Genomic DNA, 16,517 nt, shown 5'->3' on the forward strand with positions numbered 1-16,517 from the left:
CTGCAAACTGCAATTTACAAAAGTCTTATATTGTCTTGGACTTTTGGAGTGAATTTTATGCTGATTGCAGTACTTTCACATGATACTATCATAATTTCATGTTTTTACAGCATTTATTTACTGCTCTGTCCCACTCAAATAGTCCTTTTTGCTATTTTGGTTCAAATAGTCTTATTTGCTATTTTTGTCCGTCTCAGTAAATTTGTCCTTTTCTATATGACCTCACCACTTTAACTTATTATATTCAACTCTTTACTCTTTGTGTCAAAAATAAATGAGATAAAATGACTACACGAAAAGTAGCATCTTTGTAAATTTAAAACCGACAGAAAATAATACAGTATATTCAATATATGTCAATTATGATACACAAAGAGATACTATAGCATCACCAATTTCAAAACTAATTTTAAAAGAATAAGAATTACTCCAAACCTCCTTATTAGAATGCACCTAAAATATTTTAGGTGAAATTTAGTATAAATGTGTTGGAAAATAAGATAAAACACAAGTAGATAGTAGAAATGGTTATGAAAACCAGACAATAAATTTGTGAATGAGATTGAAAGAAAGAAAGTGACATCATTGCCAAAATGGAAAAGGGTACAAGTAAGTATAACAATCTAAAATAGAAAAGGATGCAAACTGAGAGAGATAGCGGAAGCATATATTTTTCCAAAACAATTGAGCCTTATATTTTACTTGTAGTTCTTCTATCTGTTTGAGTTTACTATTAATATTAAAACTGACGTTAAGCTTCATCTAACATACTCTCTTTAATTTTAAATGTTTTTTCCCAGCACTTTTTGCAAATCCTAATGGAAACTTTAAAATCAAATAATTTTAATTGTGAGTTTTTAAAAATTCTAAAAACTTGATATTAGAAAGTTTATATTGAGATGAATCTAACAAGATCCTGCATGAATATGTTTTTTTCTTACAGATTGATGAGAAATCGTAGTTAAAGTCTGACACAAAAATAAAATTTGTAAATTCTATTTGAGAAAAACATATAAAAACGGATGGAGTAATGATTTCCAATTTCAGGGATTAAAGAGCAACTCCTACTACTATTAATTTCCGTAAAAATAGAAAACATTGAAAGCTCACAAATTCTTGTATGAGATGGTGTCATCGTGAGACGTGCTTATACTTGAGTTAAATAGCCCAATAATAGAACCTTTAGCATTATGAACCTCTTGTATGTACTCGTCTCACAATGAGACGGTCTCATACAAGAGGAGTTGTTGAAAGAAAAGGGTACTTTTAGAACACAAATTCTTGTGAGAAATGGTCTTTTTGAGAGACCATCCTTAATTTGGTAAGCCCATTATCATTTTCAAGTTTAATTAAGTTTTAATAGGTGGGGCCTCTCAGGAGACCCGCTGCTTTTAGAATGGTAAACGAGTTTGTATTGGAACTCAATTGGGTATTAAATTGGTCACAATTATGTTGGACCCGCTTCTACACCATTTTGATTGGTCCCCATCCGAAGGAGTTAAAACCCAAGGATATTAACATGTTGGAAAACACAAATTCTTTTATGATACGATTCTATCATAAAATGCGTCTTATTTATAAGTTGTATAATTCAATTAATTCAAAATATTAGCATATAAAATTCATATTATGTGATCGTCTCTTCTAAGACGGTTGCATCTCTAAGAGCCCAACCAACTCCAACTCCAAGGTTTCCATCAAGCTTATATAAACGGTTTAAATCCAAAGAAATTTAAGTATCTTTTAATTTCGGAATAAAGCTAGAAAATATCTTAGCGTATTATTATGTACACAAATTAGTGACAGACGGTCTCTTTGAGAGACCATCTTTAATTGGGCCAACTCATTATACATTTATTAAAATATTGTAAGTAGACATTAAAAATAATGTAAGTAGACATTTAAGATATTGTTAGTAGGCATTAAGGATATGATAAGTAGACATTAAGAATAATGTAATCAGGCATTAAAAATATGATAAGTAGGCATTAAGTATTAAAAATATGATAAGTAGGCATTAAGTATCAAGATACTAGTTGTATTATGTATGATCTATTCACTTGTTCTATTAAAGTGTCTTTAGTTGTTAACTAGGCTCGTTCTATGGTAAATTATTTTTTGATTTTTAATTTTCAAAGTCATATACTCTCTCCAATTTACTACTAATGTCTCATTTGCTTTATGGACATTATTTATCTCTTACTCTTAATTTGTATTTTATTATTAATCTATAAGTTAAAATATAATCAAATGAGATCTTGTTTGATTTGTCTCAATGCAAGGATTATTTATATCAACTTTTCATAATTTTTAATTATGCACAATTAGAGATATTAAGGATTGAATAAGTGTATTGAATAGAATCCATGAAGCAAATTAACATTAGTAGTGAATTGGAGAAAGTAATATATATAGTATAATTAATAAAAAAATAATTATTGATTATCCTATAATGATTTTGGAATTCGACATCAAATAATGAAAACTACTTTTTCTAATTTATTATGTTCAACTTTTTATAGTTTGTTGGCTATAATAAATGGATGTTATTAAACTTCGCCATCCCTTTTCATTTTATCGTCATTCCCTATGAAATTACAAATTTGCTCTTGGAGTTTAAAAAATTACAAAATTACCACTGCATTTAAAATTTGCTTAACAAATGTAAATCACACTTAATAACACTATTATCACTTTAATCCCGAATATTTTTATCGCAACCCTATATATATTGAATTTTCAGACGCGTTATTGTATGATGTACGAATTCAAACACGGTACTATCTCTCTAAAAACTCTCTAAAAACGTTCTTCGGTTTTAAACTAGCTGTTAGTTGTAATCGATTAACTATGGCTAACGAAAGCAACTATGAATCAGATCCGGTACGTTAATTTTTCTATTTGAATTGGTGTAATTTTTTTTAAAAAAAAAAGTCGCAAAAATTGGGGTGAATAGACCATGTTTAGATTTGGGTGATTTTGTATTTAACAAATGCGGTTGTGTACTTCAACACACCTATGGATTGCCGTGTGTTTGTTATTTATATATGTCCATTGGTTCACATGGTGCTTTGTATGTGGATGACATTCATCCATTCTAGAGTACTTTGAAGTGCACAGAGGTAGGAGATGACACCGACGAAGGAGGGCGATACGCGAACGCCGATGACAAAGAGTACTTTCAGTCTCTGGTCGATGAAGTTCTAAAATCTGATCCCGCAGTTGTACGACAATTGTCTCAGGTACTTGAGTATGAACTGCACCCTGATGAAGCCGATATACTTGAGCCTTACGCAAGTCCACCTCGAAAGGGAAGACCAAGCGCAAGCAAAACACTGAGAAGAAATAAAAGTGCGTTTGAATATAGCAGATCATCTTCTCGTGGTCAAGGGTCTAGATCTTCATCCCGCGGGAGATCTAGTGGTCGAGAAACGCAATCTTCAGATGGAATTAAGTTTAGTTTCAATTTATCCGGTACATGACTTTCCTTTCCATTATTTTAATTAGTTTGCTAAATCTTTATCTAACTAACCTTACTTTCAATAATTGCAGATGAACCAGGAGGTCGTGATTTTTCACAGTTTTCATAGCCTAATCACATCCCGTACATTCTTACTCCTTACTTGTTTGACTGGATTGATGTGTTAGGTGATGGTAACTGTGGATTTAGAGCTATTGCCGTCATAGAGTTGGGAGGCGGGGAGGCATGGCCTCTTTTAAGACGTGCTATGTGTATGGAAATGCAAATGAACAGAGACCAATACCTAAGTTTGTATCTATCCCAGAAATTGTTAGATGATGCTATATTTAGAATAGGTTCACACGACAATGGACCTGCTCCTTATATTCACTGGATGGATGCACCGATGGCATTGTACTCTGCAGCAACGTTTCTTAACATTGGCATTGCTTATCATGGTTCTGCTGACAGTAACCTGATGTACAACTGTTTGGTTCTTCCGTTAAGGAAAGCACCGGGCGTACATAGTGTAAATAAAGTTATACATATATGTTCGGTGAATGGAAATCATTTTGTTATACATAAAGTTATACAATCTGCTTTCAGGTGGACCAAAACGGGCACTCGGTCCTTCGCCGGGGACTACGTATGGGTGGGATCACACTATGAACCAGTCAACGTAACTAGGTTCAGCCACTGATGGAACAGATGCCCGACGAAGTGCCTACTCACCAAGGCGGCCACTATAGGGGAACCTACCCCATGCCTCCAAGTACACAGACAAAGAAACAAACGTCACAGAGTAGGTACCGTGTGCTGGTTGGACATCCTTGGTTGGTCTCATATCAGGGGGGGAATACCCTGCACAAAGCCGACCTGTCGCGCTGTCCGCTCCGGCAAATTCACCTCGACGATATCAAAGCAAGTGATACCCCCAATGAAGGTGGTGCGTGGGCGCTCGTTCAGCAAGGCCCTTGGAGCAGTCAACGGAGTCTATTCCACCTGCATACAGGCCAAGTTAACAAATAAAAATAATGTAAAATTAAAGGGAAATTATCAATGGTGCCCTTGTACTATTGAAAAATTACAATGGTACCCAACTGCATTTCAGTGGTACCCCCCAATTATATGCTAATTACAACTGTGACACTATTAATCAATTTTCCGTTAAGTTGCCGTTAAATCTCGAATGACTTAACCATGGTTAGGTTCTTCTTCTTCTTCCTCCCTTTTCCTGCTCTCCTTCCATGGCAGCTTAGTATGGAATCTAAGAGACGGATACTCCTTTCTTCAAACCTTTAAGATGAGCTTCCAGTATTAAACCCCCCAATTATCTCACCCAAAAACTTCATAGTTTAAGAAAAAATTAAGAAAAAGCTTCCAAATTACAAGACAAGACAACTCCAGCATAAATTGAAAAATTCAATAATCTAACTGGGTATATTATTGGGTATTCTTCAAATAAAGTCTTGGCTTTAAGTATTGTAAGTTTTGTGTTTTACAATGATACTCTTTCCGTAACCAATTAAATCCCTTCTACTTTGCAAATGTGTTTTCAAGAATTGGAATTTTATAATCTCAACCCAGAATTTCGCTTCTTTACACCTCAAAAATTCCCCTTTTTCTGATTATCAATCCATTCTAATCAACACAAAAACTTTCTTACTGTCATTTGATTTTGAAAATCATCAAAATCATCACAAAATTTAATTCATTTGAGAAAAATCAACTCAATTTTCTAATATCTTTTCAATGGTAGCATCAAGCCATGGATTAATCTGCTTAAATTGAAACTACAAATCAAATCCAAATCCCATACCCTCAAATTTCGGGTAAACCCCAAATTATCTTGAATTAGTCCTGAATTGATTGCTGATTATTGGGTGTGTTTCTATATGCAGCAGCATGAAGCTAATTTCCAGAAATTTAATGCCGAGAAAGAGCTTGTACTGGAATTAGGATTACACTGAATTAGAAAGAATTGTGGGCTTTTGTAAGTGTATTTCTAATGCAAAGATTCAAAGACTAATTCCATACTAACCATGTAAGAAGAGCTGCCATGGAAGAAGAGCAGCCATGAAAGAGAAAAGGGAAGAAGATGAAGAAACTAACCATGGTTAGGTTAAATTCCAAATTTAACGGACATTTAACGGAAAATTCATCATTAAGGTCACGGTTGTAATTACCATATAATTGGGGGGTACCACTGAAATGCAGTTCAGTACCATTGTAATTTTTCAATAGTACAAGGGCACCATTGATAATTTCCCAAATTAAAATAACATGCATAAGAAGGTGTGATATGATGTACAATACCTGAGTTTCCGTCATGGAGTCAAGTATACCTCGACAGTCCCTCAGCCTGTTGACCAAATCTCGGCAAGGCTTTGGCGTGGACCACATCTTCGCCCTAGTCTTATTAGGCACGTCTGCTCGGCGAGGATGAGGGCGGAAAGCGGAAAAGTACTCATAGATCCATGTCTAGAGCAATGTCAGGCAACCCGCAATGGTCTTGCAACCAGCCCTAGATGCCATTCCCAGTTGTCGATACATGTAGGCCAAGGTCACCGCACCCCCATGCGATCTCATCTTGATCGACGTTCAAGACAAGTATCGCGTGACGTCGCATGCCGGTTCTGGTCTTATCCGCCAGCAAGGTAGAGCCGACAATAGCCAATGTAGTAGGCTGTCGACTGGGTATCCGTGGCCTGGGACCTATGACACAGCTGCATCAGTTCAACAACGTTCACGCAGCCGCTGGTGAATACACCTCTCCGCCGTAGCTCAAACATAGGCTCCACGAACAGGTTGGTGATACCGACCTGCCACTCCACCTCAGAAGGCTCAGCCGGTAGAGAACCTTCAATAGTAATGCCCAATATTTGTTGCACGTCGTGCAACTTAATCGTCATCTCCCCCATGGCATGTGGAAGGTGTTCGTATCCAGCTGCCACCTCTCCACGAAGGCCGATATCAAAGCACAGTCGATGTGCTGGTGCATAATGTATGGTAGACGACTAAGGGGAGTAGCAGGTAGAGCCTCGTACAGCGCATCGGTCATATCCCTCAGACTGATGATGGCCTCCAACGGCCTCTTCCTACTACGGCATTCCAGAAGCGGAGGTGTACGCTCGAAGCCGTCAAAAATAAGTTTAGCTATGTGCCCCCCATAGCTAGGTATCAGTCGCGTATTTGTCGGCCCGGGGGGGCTGGGGCGATGTGACTAACCAGTCCGTGCCAGCGGACTTTGAGCGCCTGCTCTCCCGTGGCGGCTCATTATCGACAAGACTACGTCCGGGGCGCTCAAATGCGCCTCAAGAACTAGGACCGGCACGTGCGAATCTCTCGTCGGGCCCCAGGACAATAGTCCAGTCCACTGGGCGAAAATTAGGACCTTGGTATTCGACATCATCAGCATCATTATCCTCATCACTAGAAACCCCCAACTACTCTGGATGCTGCTAGCCTGGTCATCAACAGGGGTTCGCACTAGGTCCGGCGCACTCGACCTTTGGGCCAAACTGTGTCTAGCAGCCTCTTCCTGCCTAGCCCTCCTAGCAGAACCCGTTACCCCTCTCTCATGCGGGTCCCCTCTGAGTAAGGTAGGCCTAGAACTATTACCTCTTAACAAGTGTCTAAAAAAACCCTTTTCTTTTCCTTTATTACCAGCCATTTACTACAATTTTTGATAATTTAAGTAAATATTAATAGTAAATGAACATAATCAAACGTTACATTAAATTAACCACATGAACAAAAAACAATAATTAATTAGCAACATCAAAGTTTAACTAATCATTATCAACAAATATAATGTTACAACATATTTATTATTATGATTATTAATAATATTATTGTAATTAATTTTCTAAATTGACAATAATCACAATAATAATAACAATATTAACAAAAATAATAACATTAATAATAATCATAACAATAATACCACAAACAATAATAATAATCATAACACTAATAACAAAAACAATAATTAAAAATAAAATTAAAGGAAAATTTAATAATAATAATAATAATAACAATCACTATAATAATAATATAATAGTAAAAATAATAAGAATAACAGTAATAATAATAATAATAATAATAATAATAATAATAATAATAATAATAATAATAATAATAATAATAACAATAATAATATAAATAAAGATAATAATAATTATTCTAAAAAAAAACGCCACCAACAACAATAATAAAAATAATATTCAAGACAATATAAAAAAGTTATTAATAATAATTATTATTATTATTATAATTAACATATTTAAAATAATAAACTAATAATTAAAATAAAAATAAAAATTTAATAATAATAATAATAATAACAATCACAATAATAATAACAATAATAATAATAATAGTAATAATAATAATAATAGTAATAATAATAATAACAATAATAATATAAATAAAAATAATAATAATTATTCATAAAAAAACGGAAAAAAAAAATTGAATCGCAGGAATCTGGGCGACCCAGCCCCGGTTCAGTCGCAGGGAAAACCGCGGCTGGACCCCAGTTCAGTCGCACGTTTTGTGCGACTGAACCGGGGTCCAGCCGCGGTTTTTCCTGCGACTGAACCGAGGCTGGGTCGTCCAGATTCCTGCAACTCAATTTTTTTTAAAAAAAATTTAAAATAATAAGATTTGAAAATAAATTACCTCGATTATTTGTTTGCGGATTGAACTTCTTAGTTTTTGCTCCAAAAATTTGATTTTGTAAGTTTGTTTTTGGAGTGTGATAAGAAAAGTTTTTAGTAAAATTGCGGTATATATAGGAAATTTTAAGTCCAGTGGCAAAATCGTAATTTTTTAAAATTCAGAGACAAATTCGTAATTTCAATAGGGGAGAGAGGTGGCGATAAAATGAAAAGAGTAGCGTAAGGATCGGGTAATAAATAACATTTCCAATCGTTGACTATTTTACTTGGCGTGAACTGCAAGTCCCAGCTAATCAAGACCAGCTTCATATTAATTAAACATTAATTTTTAAAAAATATTAATTGAAATTCATTTAATCTCATTTTTTTTCTTGTTAATCAAGCATAGTCTCCCATATTTAAGCTTTTCTTGGCTTTCTCTTTGTGTACATTGACCTTTAAAAAAATTATTAATTTTCTTAATTTTCATCATTATAATTATTTTACAAATAATGGAAGAAGAGAATATATCATCGATAAATATAAGTAAAACTATTAATCCATTTCTTGGTAATGTGCTAACTGAATATATCCATCAATTTTATTTTGTGAAATTTCCATTGTTACCACAAGAAATTCAGAAGGCTGAGGAGTTAAGCAAGCAACTATATCAAGCAAAAAGAAATATTTTGGAAGAAATAGGCTCTATAAAGGTACATTAATTACATCATGAATATTGTTTATATTGTCTATTATTACTGTATATTAATATTAATATTAATTTCTATTGAGAATCAAGTGTTATCTTATTTGTAATAAGTACTCCCTTCGTTCTTTTTTGTTCTTTTCATTTACTTTTTACATAGTTTTTAAAGCAACTTTTAAGCCTTAATATCTCTAAATATGCATTATAAAAAATTATAAAAATTATATGATAAAAAAGTTTACATTAAGACGAATTTAACGAGATCTCACATGGATGTATTTTATTATCTATATATGTTTTAAAATCTTAATCAAATTTCTGTCTCCAAAATAGAATATTCTAAATGGGAAGAACATTAAAAAATGGAGGGAGTAATTTTTTCTATAAAAGAAATTTAAATTAGATTCTAATCTACCCTTCTTTTGTTTGCCTACCCTTAATCAAAAAAATGGACCCAAGGTGTAATTATATAAATTATAATATATATATTTTTTTATGAGAGGATATAAATTATAATATTTTCTATAAAAAGGAATTTGAATTCAATTTTCATCTACCTTTTTTTATTTGTCTACCCTTAATCAAAAACATGGACCCAAGATATAATTATATAAATTATAATATATATATATATATATATATATATATATATATATATATATATATATATATATATATATATATATATATATATTATGAGAGGATATAAATTATAAAATTTCAGTTCACCCAAAATAAGTCTAATTTAATAAATTAAATAAATTTAGATTTAGTGAAAATTAGTTTTACAAAGAAAATAAGTCTCAAAACATGCCAAACACCTTGGGCTACACTTTTAGAATTGACGTCTAAAGTGTTATCAAGTCCAAGATTGAGCGAACAATATTGGACGAAAATACTTGCATCAATTTTTTTTGTCGTTTGTGGACAATATAGTCATAATTATAATTATAGACATTAATTTAGTATTTACATATAAAATTGAGGTTTAGAAGAGAATTAATAAATTATAGTTAACAGATCATACTCGAATTCAAAAAAAGTTAAAAAGAATTGCATGCAGACAAAAGAAATCCAAATAATAGAATTAATTAATATTATGTGGTGATTAATTAAGGTGCAATTGACTTGCAGGATAGCATACTAGAGTTTTTGTGGTATGGTAGGTATGATTTGGGAGATCGCTTAATGAAAGAAACAAGGAAAACCATTGAGTACTGGCAAAAACAACTTGAAACTCAATTTCCTAAAGGCAATAAGGTAAGCACTCAAAAAAATAGATGTTAGTTGTATAACGAGGTTGGCCCGTTTGGTATGTGGTATTAAATGGTGGTGATGGAAATGATTTATAATTTAAAATTTCATCAAAAGTTTCATATTGTTTTCATGGTAATATAATTTTGATCACAGTTGTTGTGTTTACAAATTTTCATTACCACTTAATACCACCTCTCCAATGGTAATGCATTGAAATGAATTTTATGAAGAAAATGAGATGATTGAAGTTAGACAAGCATGTCCATCAAGGTAGCCAAGAGATTTTTCAACCAAAATTACACTAATTTTTCATTTCTATTACTAATGCTTATTACCACCTACCAAACGAGCCGTTAAGAAAATATAACTGTATGGTAAAGTAATAGTTTGAATAACATTTAGTTGTGCTAGTAACTGTTTTCAGAAAAATTAAATTTTATAGCGTTTTAAAATCAAAAGTATATGTTTAAGATTTCTTCTACATTTTATTAAATTGTACTCAATAGCTACCATAATCACTACGTGTGCGGAACAATATTAGTTAAACAAACACAATTACTTATTCATTTGCCCATATTCTAAATCTACATTTACAACGACTATTTTAACAGCTAACAACTACTCGCCTAACGTCACACAATCCAAACAGTTAGTTGATTATCGTCATTATCAACCCAATATCCCTATCGAAAAGTTAATTGATGATTCTCATTAATATTTAGTTTTTCTGGTGTTGTACTTAACAGGGTCCCTACTTAGAATTGGAAGATGCATTAGATCCTACAAATATGGATTCAAAAATTCGAAAATTGAGCTACAAACTTAATCATGGAAGTAAAAATATGGCTGAGGAGAGAAGAATTATTAGAGAGCTTAAAGATATACAAATTATGAAGGAACAAACACCTAATTATGTCAATTTTTCATGGGATCAAGATCGTAAAAAGTATATACAACAGTGTACTACAGTATGACTACAAACTTTACATATTCTTTCTTTTTTTTAAAAAAAAATTTTTGATTGAGGTTTGATTATTATCAATTATAATTATTAGAATAATTTTATCTTCTTCTAGCCTGTAGCGTTTCTCTAGCTTACCTCTAAATAAAAAAATATGCAATTTTTGAACATTTTTATAAATTGAATGCGAAAATCAGTGATAATGTTATCATGTGCTATTCAATCGCACAGGGTCCTAGAAATTAATTATATGAAATTAAGGTTATATAGACTCAATGAATGATAATTTTTATTTTTAAATGCGCATAATACCTTAAAGTTATGTTTCAGAGTGATTATTTCATTTGTACGTCTAAAATTGACTTAAATATAATGTTTGACAAATCAAAAAAGTTCAAATTTAAACTCTGAGTCGATTTGACCATATATTGTTTTAAAATTGTTAAAGTTGAGAATTTGAAAATGACTTTTTAAACTCTGACATTTTAAAAAAATTTATTTTGTAATTTTATAATTGAATTCAACATATAAATAAATTATTCCCAAACACAACCACAAATCATTTGATAAGTTTTCCCCAATGAAAAGCAAATGATGCACACTGTTCATAGACACAAAGATTATAGTTATTTGGTTTTAATTAATTATATATCTCTATGGAATTGCATGAGTTGATTCATTCGAATATATAAGATCTTTTGAGTTAATTAGTGTTATTTTTAAGAAACAGATGGATTGATGTTTTATATTAAATGGGTTGTTTTATCATATGCATTTGTCATTTATGTGATATTGCAAATTAATAATTTTTATAATCAAGAGTTAATTGATAATAAGTTAATAAAATTTTGGTTTTTCAACCTCTAAGCATAAATAGAAGTTTTAGTGATGATATTGAAATAATAAAATATTATTGCAGTTTGCAAAGGTTCTTGGCTCATCCAATTCGACTAATTCAACATGACTTTCTTTGTTTCGTACACCATTAAACTAACGTATAAGGATTTTGTACACTTATTTGTAGGAGAGCATGGAGGAATTAAGAAGGATTGAAGAAAAAAAAATAAAACTAGAGAAAAAGAAGGTTGAAATAGAGAAGGCGATTTTACCTTTGGAAAATAAGTTGGTTGATATAAACCAAAAGAAAGCCATTGTTAATGAATTCATTTTAATAGCAAAGAAGCAACTAAAACAACAGGTATGAAATGATGTAAAATGAATATTATAATCTTTATAAATTTTTATATGAGACTATCTCATCGTAAGATGCGACTTATACATGGGTTGATTAGCTCAATAATACACATATTTTGTATATGGGCTTCTTGTTTGTGGTCGTTTCACCGAGAGACGATACCTAACTCTAATTTATTGTGAAAAAATCAATTTAACTAAAAGACTAAGTTAATAGTCGAGGTCCATGCGGGTCGTCATGATAATTGATATATATGTACGTCATATACTCTAGCTATCTCACTCCCTCATACATATTGATAAATATAATATTCCACTTGATATAATACATGTAGATGAGATTCGAACTTGCGAAGGGCCGGTAATTTATGAGACTCGGGGCAAAACATTAATATAAGCCCTAAATTTTAAATATTACTATTATGTGTCTTTAACTATATCAACTATTAAAATGCCAATTTTCTAATATTTTTGGATTGGCCGTTCGTGAACTTGTGACCCTTTTATTACATTTGCGTGCTCTGATACCATATCAAATACCAATTAGTTCAACAAATATTTTAAACTAATTATGAAGACCACAGGATATGTTACATATTAAATTACTTATTCACATATTTTCTCTTATTAATATTTTTTATAAAATGCATTAAAATAATAATATAATATAAATATGTGGTAATTAATCAACTTTGTGGCAGATGGTTTACTATGATGAAAATATGACACTGTTATGCCATGCCAAGAAGCTCGCAGCAACAAATGATTTGGTAGCACTAAAAGAACTATGCCGAAAACAGGTTATTAATGCTCTTAAATTTATATTTGTTTTAATTAAAATAGTATATAAGTATTGATTACATTTGTTTTAATTAAAATAGTATCAAGCTAGGAATTGGACTAAATTAGTGTGTGTTAATTTGTTTAACCTTTATTATTATTTAATTAGTATTCTTATTTTATTTTTATTATTTATATTAGGTTTTTAAATATCATTCTTTTTTTAAATCCATTACTCCTGTTATTTTTGCAATTAATATAAGACACACGTTTAAATTTTCTAATTTTTTTTATTAATATACATATTTAGGTCGAGAAATTCACGTCCCAGTGGAACAAAGACAGTGAATTTAGAATGGGGTATGAAAGAAGCATCATGTTATTACGAGAAGGTCAGAGAATTGGAAGATTATGTTCCAAAATAACCGAGAGCAAGCAAGTGATGAAAATGAATAAGCAAAGCTTAGCAAGAATATAATCATAGGGTTTTATATTTACAGTCTGTTTAATTATTGATGACATTAAATTCTGGTAATAAGAATAATTTATAATGTAATTTTTTATAAAATGGAATCTATCATTCCCATAGTGATAATACTATAATATAGTATATATGATCATACAAGATTTTTTCCACAACTTTCCATTACCGATTAGCTAATATCAATCTCTAAATGAAAATAATACACTGTTATGAATTTTGTGAAAAAATAAAATTATTCAAATAGAATAAGAATGCCTATTAAAGTTGTCATGAATCGTGAAATTTTTTTTCCAATACTACACAACTTTTCATTATTTAACATTTAATACCCACAAGCAACTAAACAAATCTTTAGAGTTACGGGTAATCACCATCTTATCAAGTTCTAGTCATCGTCCTTGGATATAATTTTATCAACTAAATTGTTGCACTTAATGTTTATTGTGTAATTCTTACACAAAGATTATATTGTAAAAACTAATATGTTTATAATTTATGTTGTTTATATATAGAGAGTTTTTTATATCCCACAACAATAACATAGTTATTACATATGGTATATTTATATTTTTTTCAGAAGAAAAATCTTAATAAACCAATTATATATTTACAGCAAATAAATATATTTTTTTATTATTTTTAAATAATAATCTCATATTATATATGTCTGCTCAAAATATACTCAGTCGCATATTTTATGTGTCTACTAAAAATATATTCTTTCTAAATAATTCATTTTCTAATTAACTTGATTACATCTATCAAAATAACTTAAAGCTTCATGTCTTACCAACAAAACTTCTCTGTCATTAAACTATTGTATACTATACTTAGTTAATATTATAACTCATTTTCTTACAAACGTCATATACTCAATTTCTCCAACTATTAATTCTATCCATATAATTTAATGAATCATGCCTACTCTTTAATATTTATAGAGTACTAATTTTTAATATTATAATCTCTTAGAAACAGAGTTAGTATGCATCTTATCTAATACTCCCTCCGAACCATTATAATAGTCCCATTTACTTGGGCACGGTTATTAAGAATGGTGTGGGGTCCATTAAAAAGTGTAAATAGTGATGGGTAAGTAGTGAAGGGTAAGTAGTGATGGATGGTTGGGTAAGTAAGGTATATAGGAGTATATTCGTAATTACTTGTGTGAACAAAGGATATTTAGGTAAAAAAGATTGACAAAAATGAAAAATTGGACAATTAAAAAAACTTTGCCAAATAAGGAAATGAGACTATTATAATGGTTCGGAGGGAGTATTAAATACTAATAATAAAAAGAAGAACTACTCTTAAGAAATCATTTTTCGATAAAATAGTCTCAAAATAAAAAGTTCATATACTAATAATTGTATTAGGTTTAATATATATAGTCTCTTTGCTGGACTCAAAATCCGAGCCAAACAGGCTTTAAAGCCAAAAATTAATCCGGCTTTTTTTTGTTGAGCTGACGCTGAGAGAATCCAAAGCCTTGAAGCTTTTGGCCCCACAAAAACAAATGAAGTGGTAAGATAATGATGAAAGTTAATTTGTTTAGAGGCCATAAATTAAAAATAAAAATTGTGGTGTTAAAGTATATTTTATCATAGAGTATGAGAAATGTATAAATTATTATCATCATACTCAATGTGTCATGTCCATAGAAAACTGTAATTAGGGTTTGAGTAGGAAAGAGAGATAGCAATTTATACCTATAAAGAAGAGCGAGACGAAAAATATATAAATTAGATAAAAAAGTAATTTAAATATATGAATGTGAATTTAAAAAAGTATGAATTATAACTAAAGCAAAAAAAAAAATCTTTAAAACAATTTATAAAGAAAAAATGAGATTAATTTTTTGAGATACAAGGAATACTCACCTATAACATGCCAAAAATTGTGATATTAAAAGTGTTTTCTTGAGTGATTTAATGGAGAATATTTTTTTTGCAATGTGGGTGGAAAAATAATAAAATGTTCAGCTTTTAATACAGAAGATGTTGATTTGGCATGGTATAGCAAAGTGGTATATGGGACAACATTAGAGTATAATTAAAGCGTGTTCTATGACCAATGTTTACAATTATATTATCATGTACACCCTCTCTACCCATGAAAATTGTTTTATTTACAATTGATTGAAAAATCAATGAAAATGAATAAAGTGATTAATGAAAAAAATGGAAAATATATATAGATGAGATGAAAATATAAATTAAATGTATTAATGAAAATTATAAAAGAGACAAAAATACAAATAAAGTAAATTTGATGAGACGGATTTAAAAGACAAAGTCAAACGAACTTAAACTCCAATTCTTTTGAAAAAAACATTAATTTAATTATTTTATTTTTCTAATCCTCTGAGCAAGGCTTCGTGAATCGAAATTAAAATAAAGAGTCAAATAGATTAGAATTATTCACTTAATAAACAACCTTGGCATGACAAGTGGCAAGAATGCAATATACTAGCTAGCTCCTCCAAATGCCACAACAATGCCGAAGCTTAATTTAAAAAATTAAAATCGACTATATGAAACATAAAATCATTTTAGTGGTTGTCCAAACGTTTCTTTTTTTCATTTATTTCAATCTTCTATCATCTCGACATGTAATCCTAAATCCTTCTTTAGGTCATCTTTAATCTTATTCATCCTTTTCAAAGTCTTTAAAGTTTGAACTTTACATTATTATTTTACCGATTCTTCACCAATATCCGAATCACTCCATATGTCCAAACCATTACATGCTTGAACCATCTAATTAAAACGATTCTGTGATAGAGTAGGAGAATCCATGTACATACCTCCGTTTCATTATACTTGATACTAACTAATAATAATATTTTTCTAAACAATATGTCACAATCAAGTGCAAGCTTATATCAGAACGGACGAAATAACATTTTAACATATCAAAAAAAAGCATTAGACAGAAAAGAGGATTAAAGAAAAGAAAAAGGATCATATGATATCATGATTCATTCACCAGATTTAGACACCCCCACAAAACAA

The 16,517-nt window shown here is 30.7% G+C and overlaps 1 protein-coding gene across 2 annotated transcripts; it reads left to right on the forward strand.

Annotated features, from left to right (window-relative positions):
• Positions 1-8,589: 8,589 nt before the first annotated feature.
• Positions 8,590-13,658, forward strand: LOC130826069 (proton pump-interactor BIP103-like). 2 transcript variants are annotated; one of them, XM_057691585.1, is made up of 6 exons: positions 8,590-8,834; positions 9,962-10,087; positions 10,831-11,052; positions 12,070-12,243; positions 12,941-13,039; positions 13,330-13,658. In XM_057691585.1, the coding sequence occupies exons 1-6, from the start codon at positions 8,634-8,636 to the stop codon at positions 13,495-13,497; spliced, it is 990 nt and encodes a 329-aa protein (XP_057547568.1). In that variant the 5' UTR covers positions 8,590-8,633; the 3' UTR covers positions 13,498-13,658. The 2 variants fall into 2 exon arrangements, with proteins under 2 accessions (XP_057547568.1, XP_057547569.1); XM_057691586.1 differs by lacking the exon at positions 10,831-11,052.
• Positions 13,659-16,517: the final 2,859 nt, after the last annotated feature.

The sequence above is a fragment of the Amaranthus tricolor genome, chromosome 10, assembly GCF_026212465.1.
Source record: "Amaranthus tricolor cultivar Red isolate AtriRed21 chromosome 10, ASM2621246v1, whole genome shotgun sequence".
Lineage (NCBI taxonomy): Eukaryota > Viridiplantae > Streptophyta > Magnoliopsida > Caryophyllales > Amaranthaceae > Amaranthus > Amaranthus tricolor.

Bases quoted from the DNA above. Each gene is read 5' to 3' on its own strand.
- LOC130826069 (XM_057691585.1), top strand. From the start codon at position 8,634: ATGGAAGAAGAGAATATATCATCGATAAATATAAGTAAAACTATTAAT. The intron at 8,835-9,961 runs GTACATTAATTA...ATTGACTTGCAG, and splicing joins AAGAAATAGGCTCTATAAAG to GATAGCATACTAGAGTTTTT. The intron at 11,053-12,069 runs GTATGACTACAA...ACTTATTTGTAG, and splicing joins ATATACAACAGTGTACTACA to GAGAGCATGGAGGAATTAAG.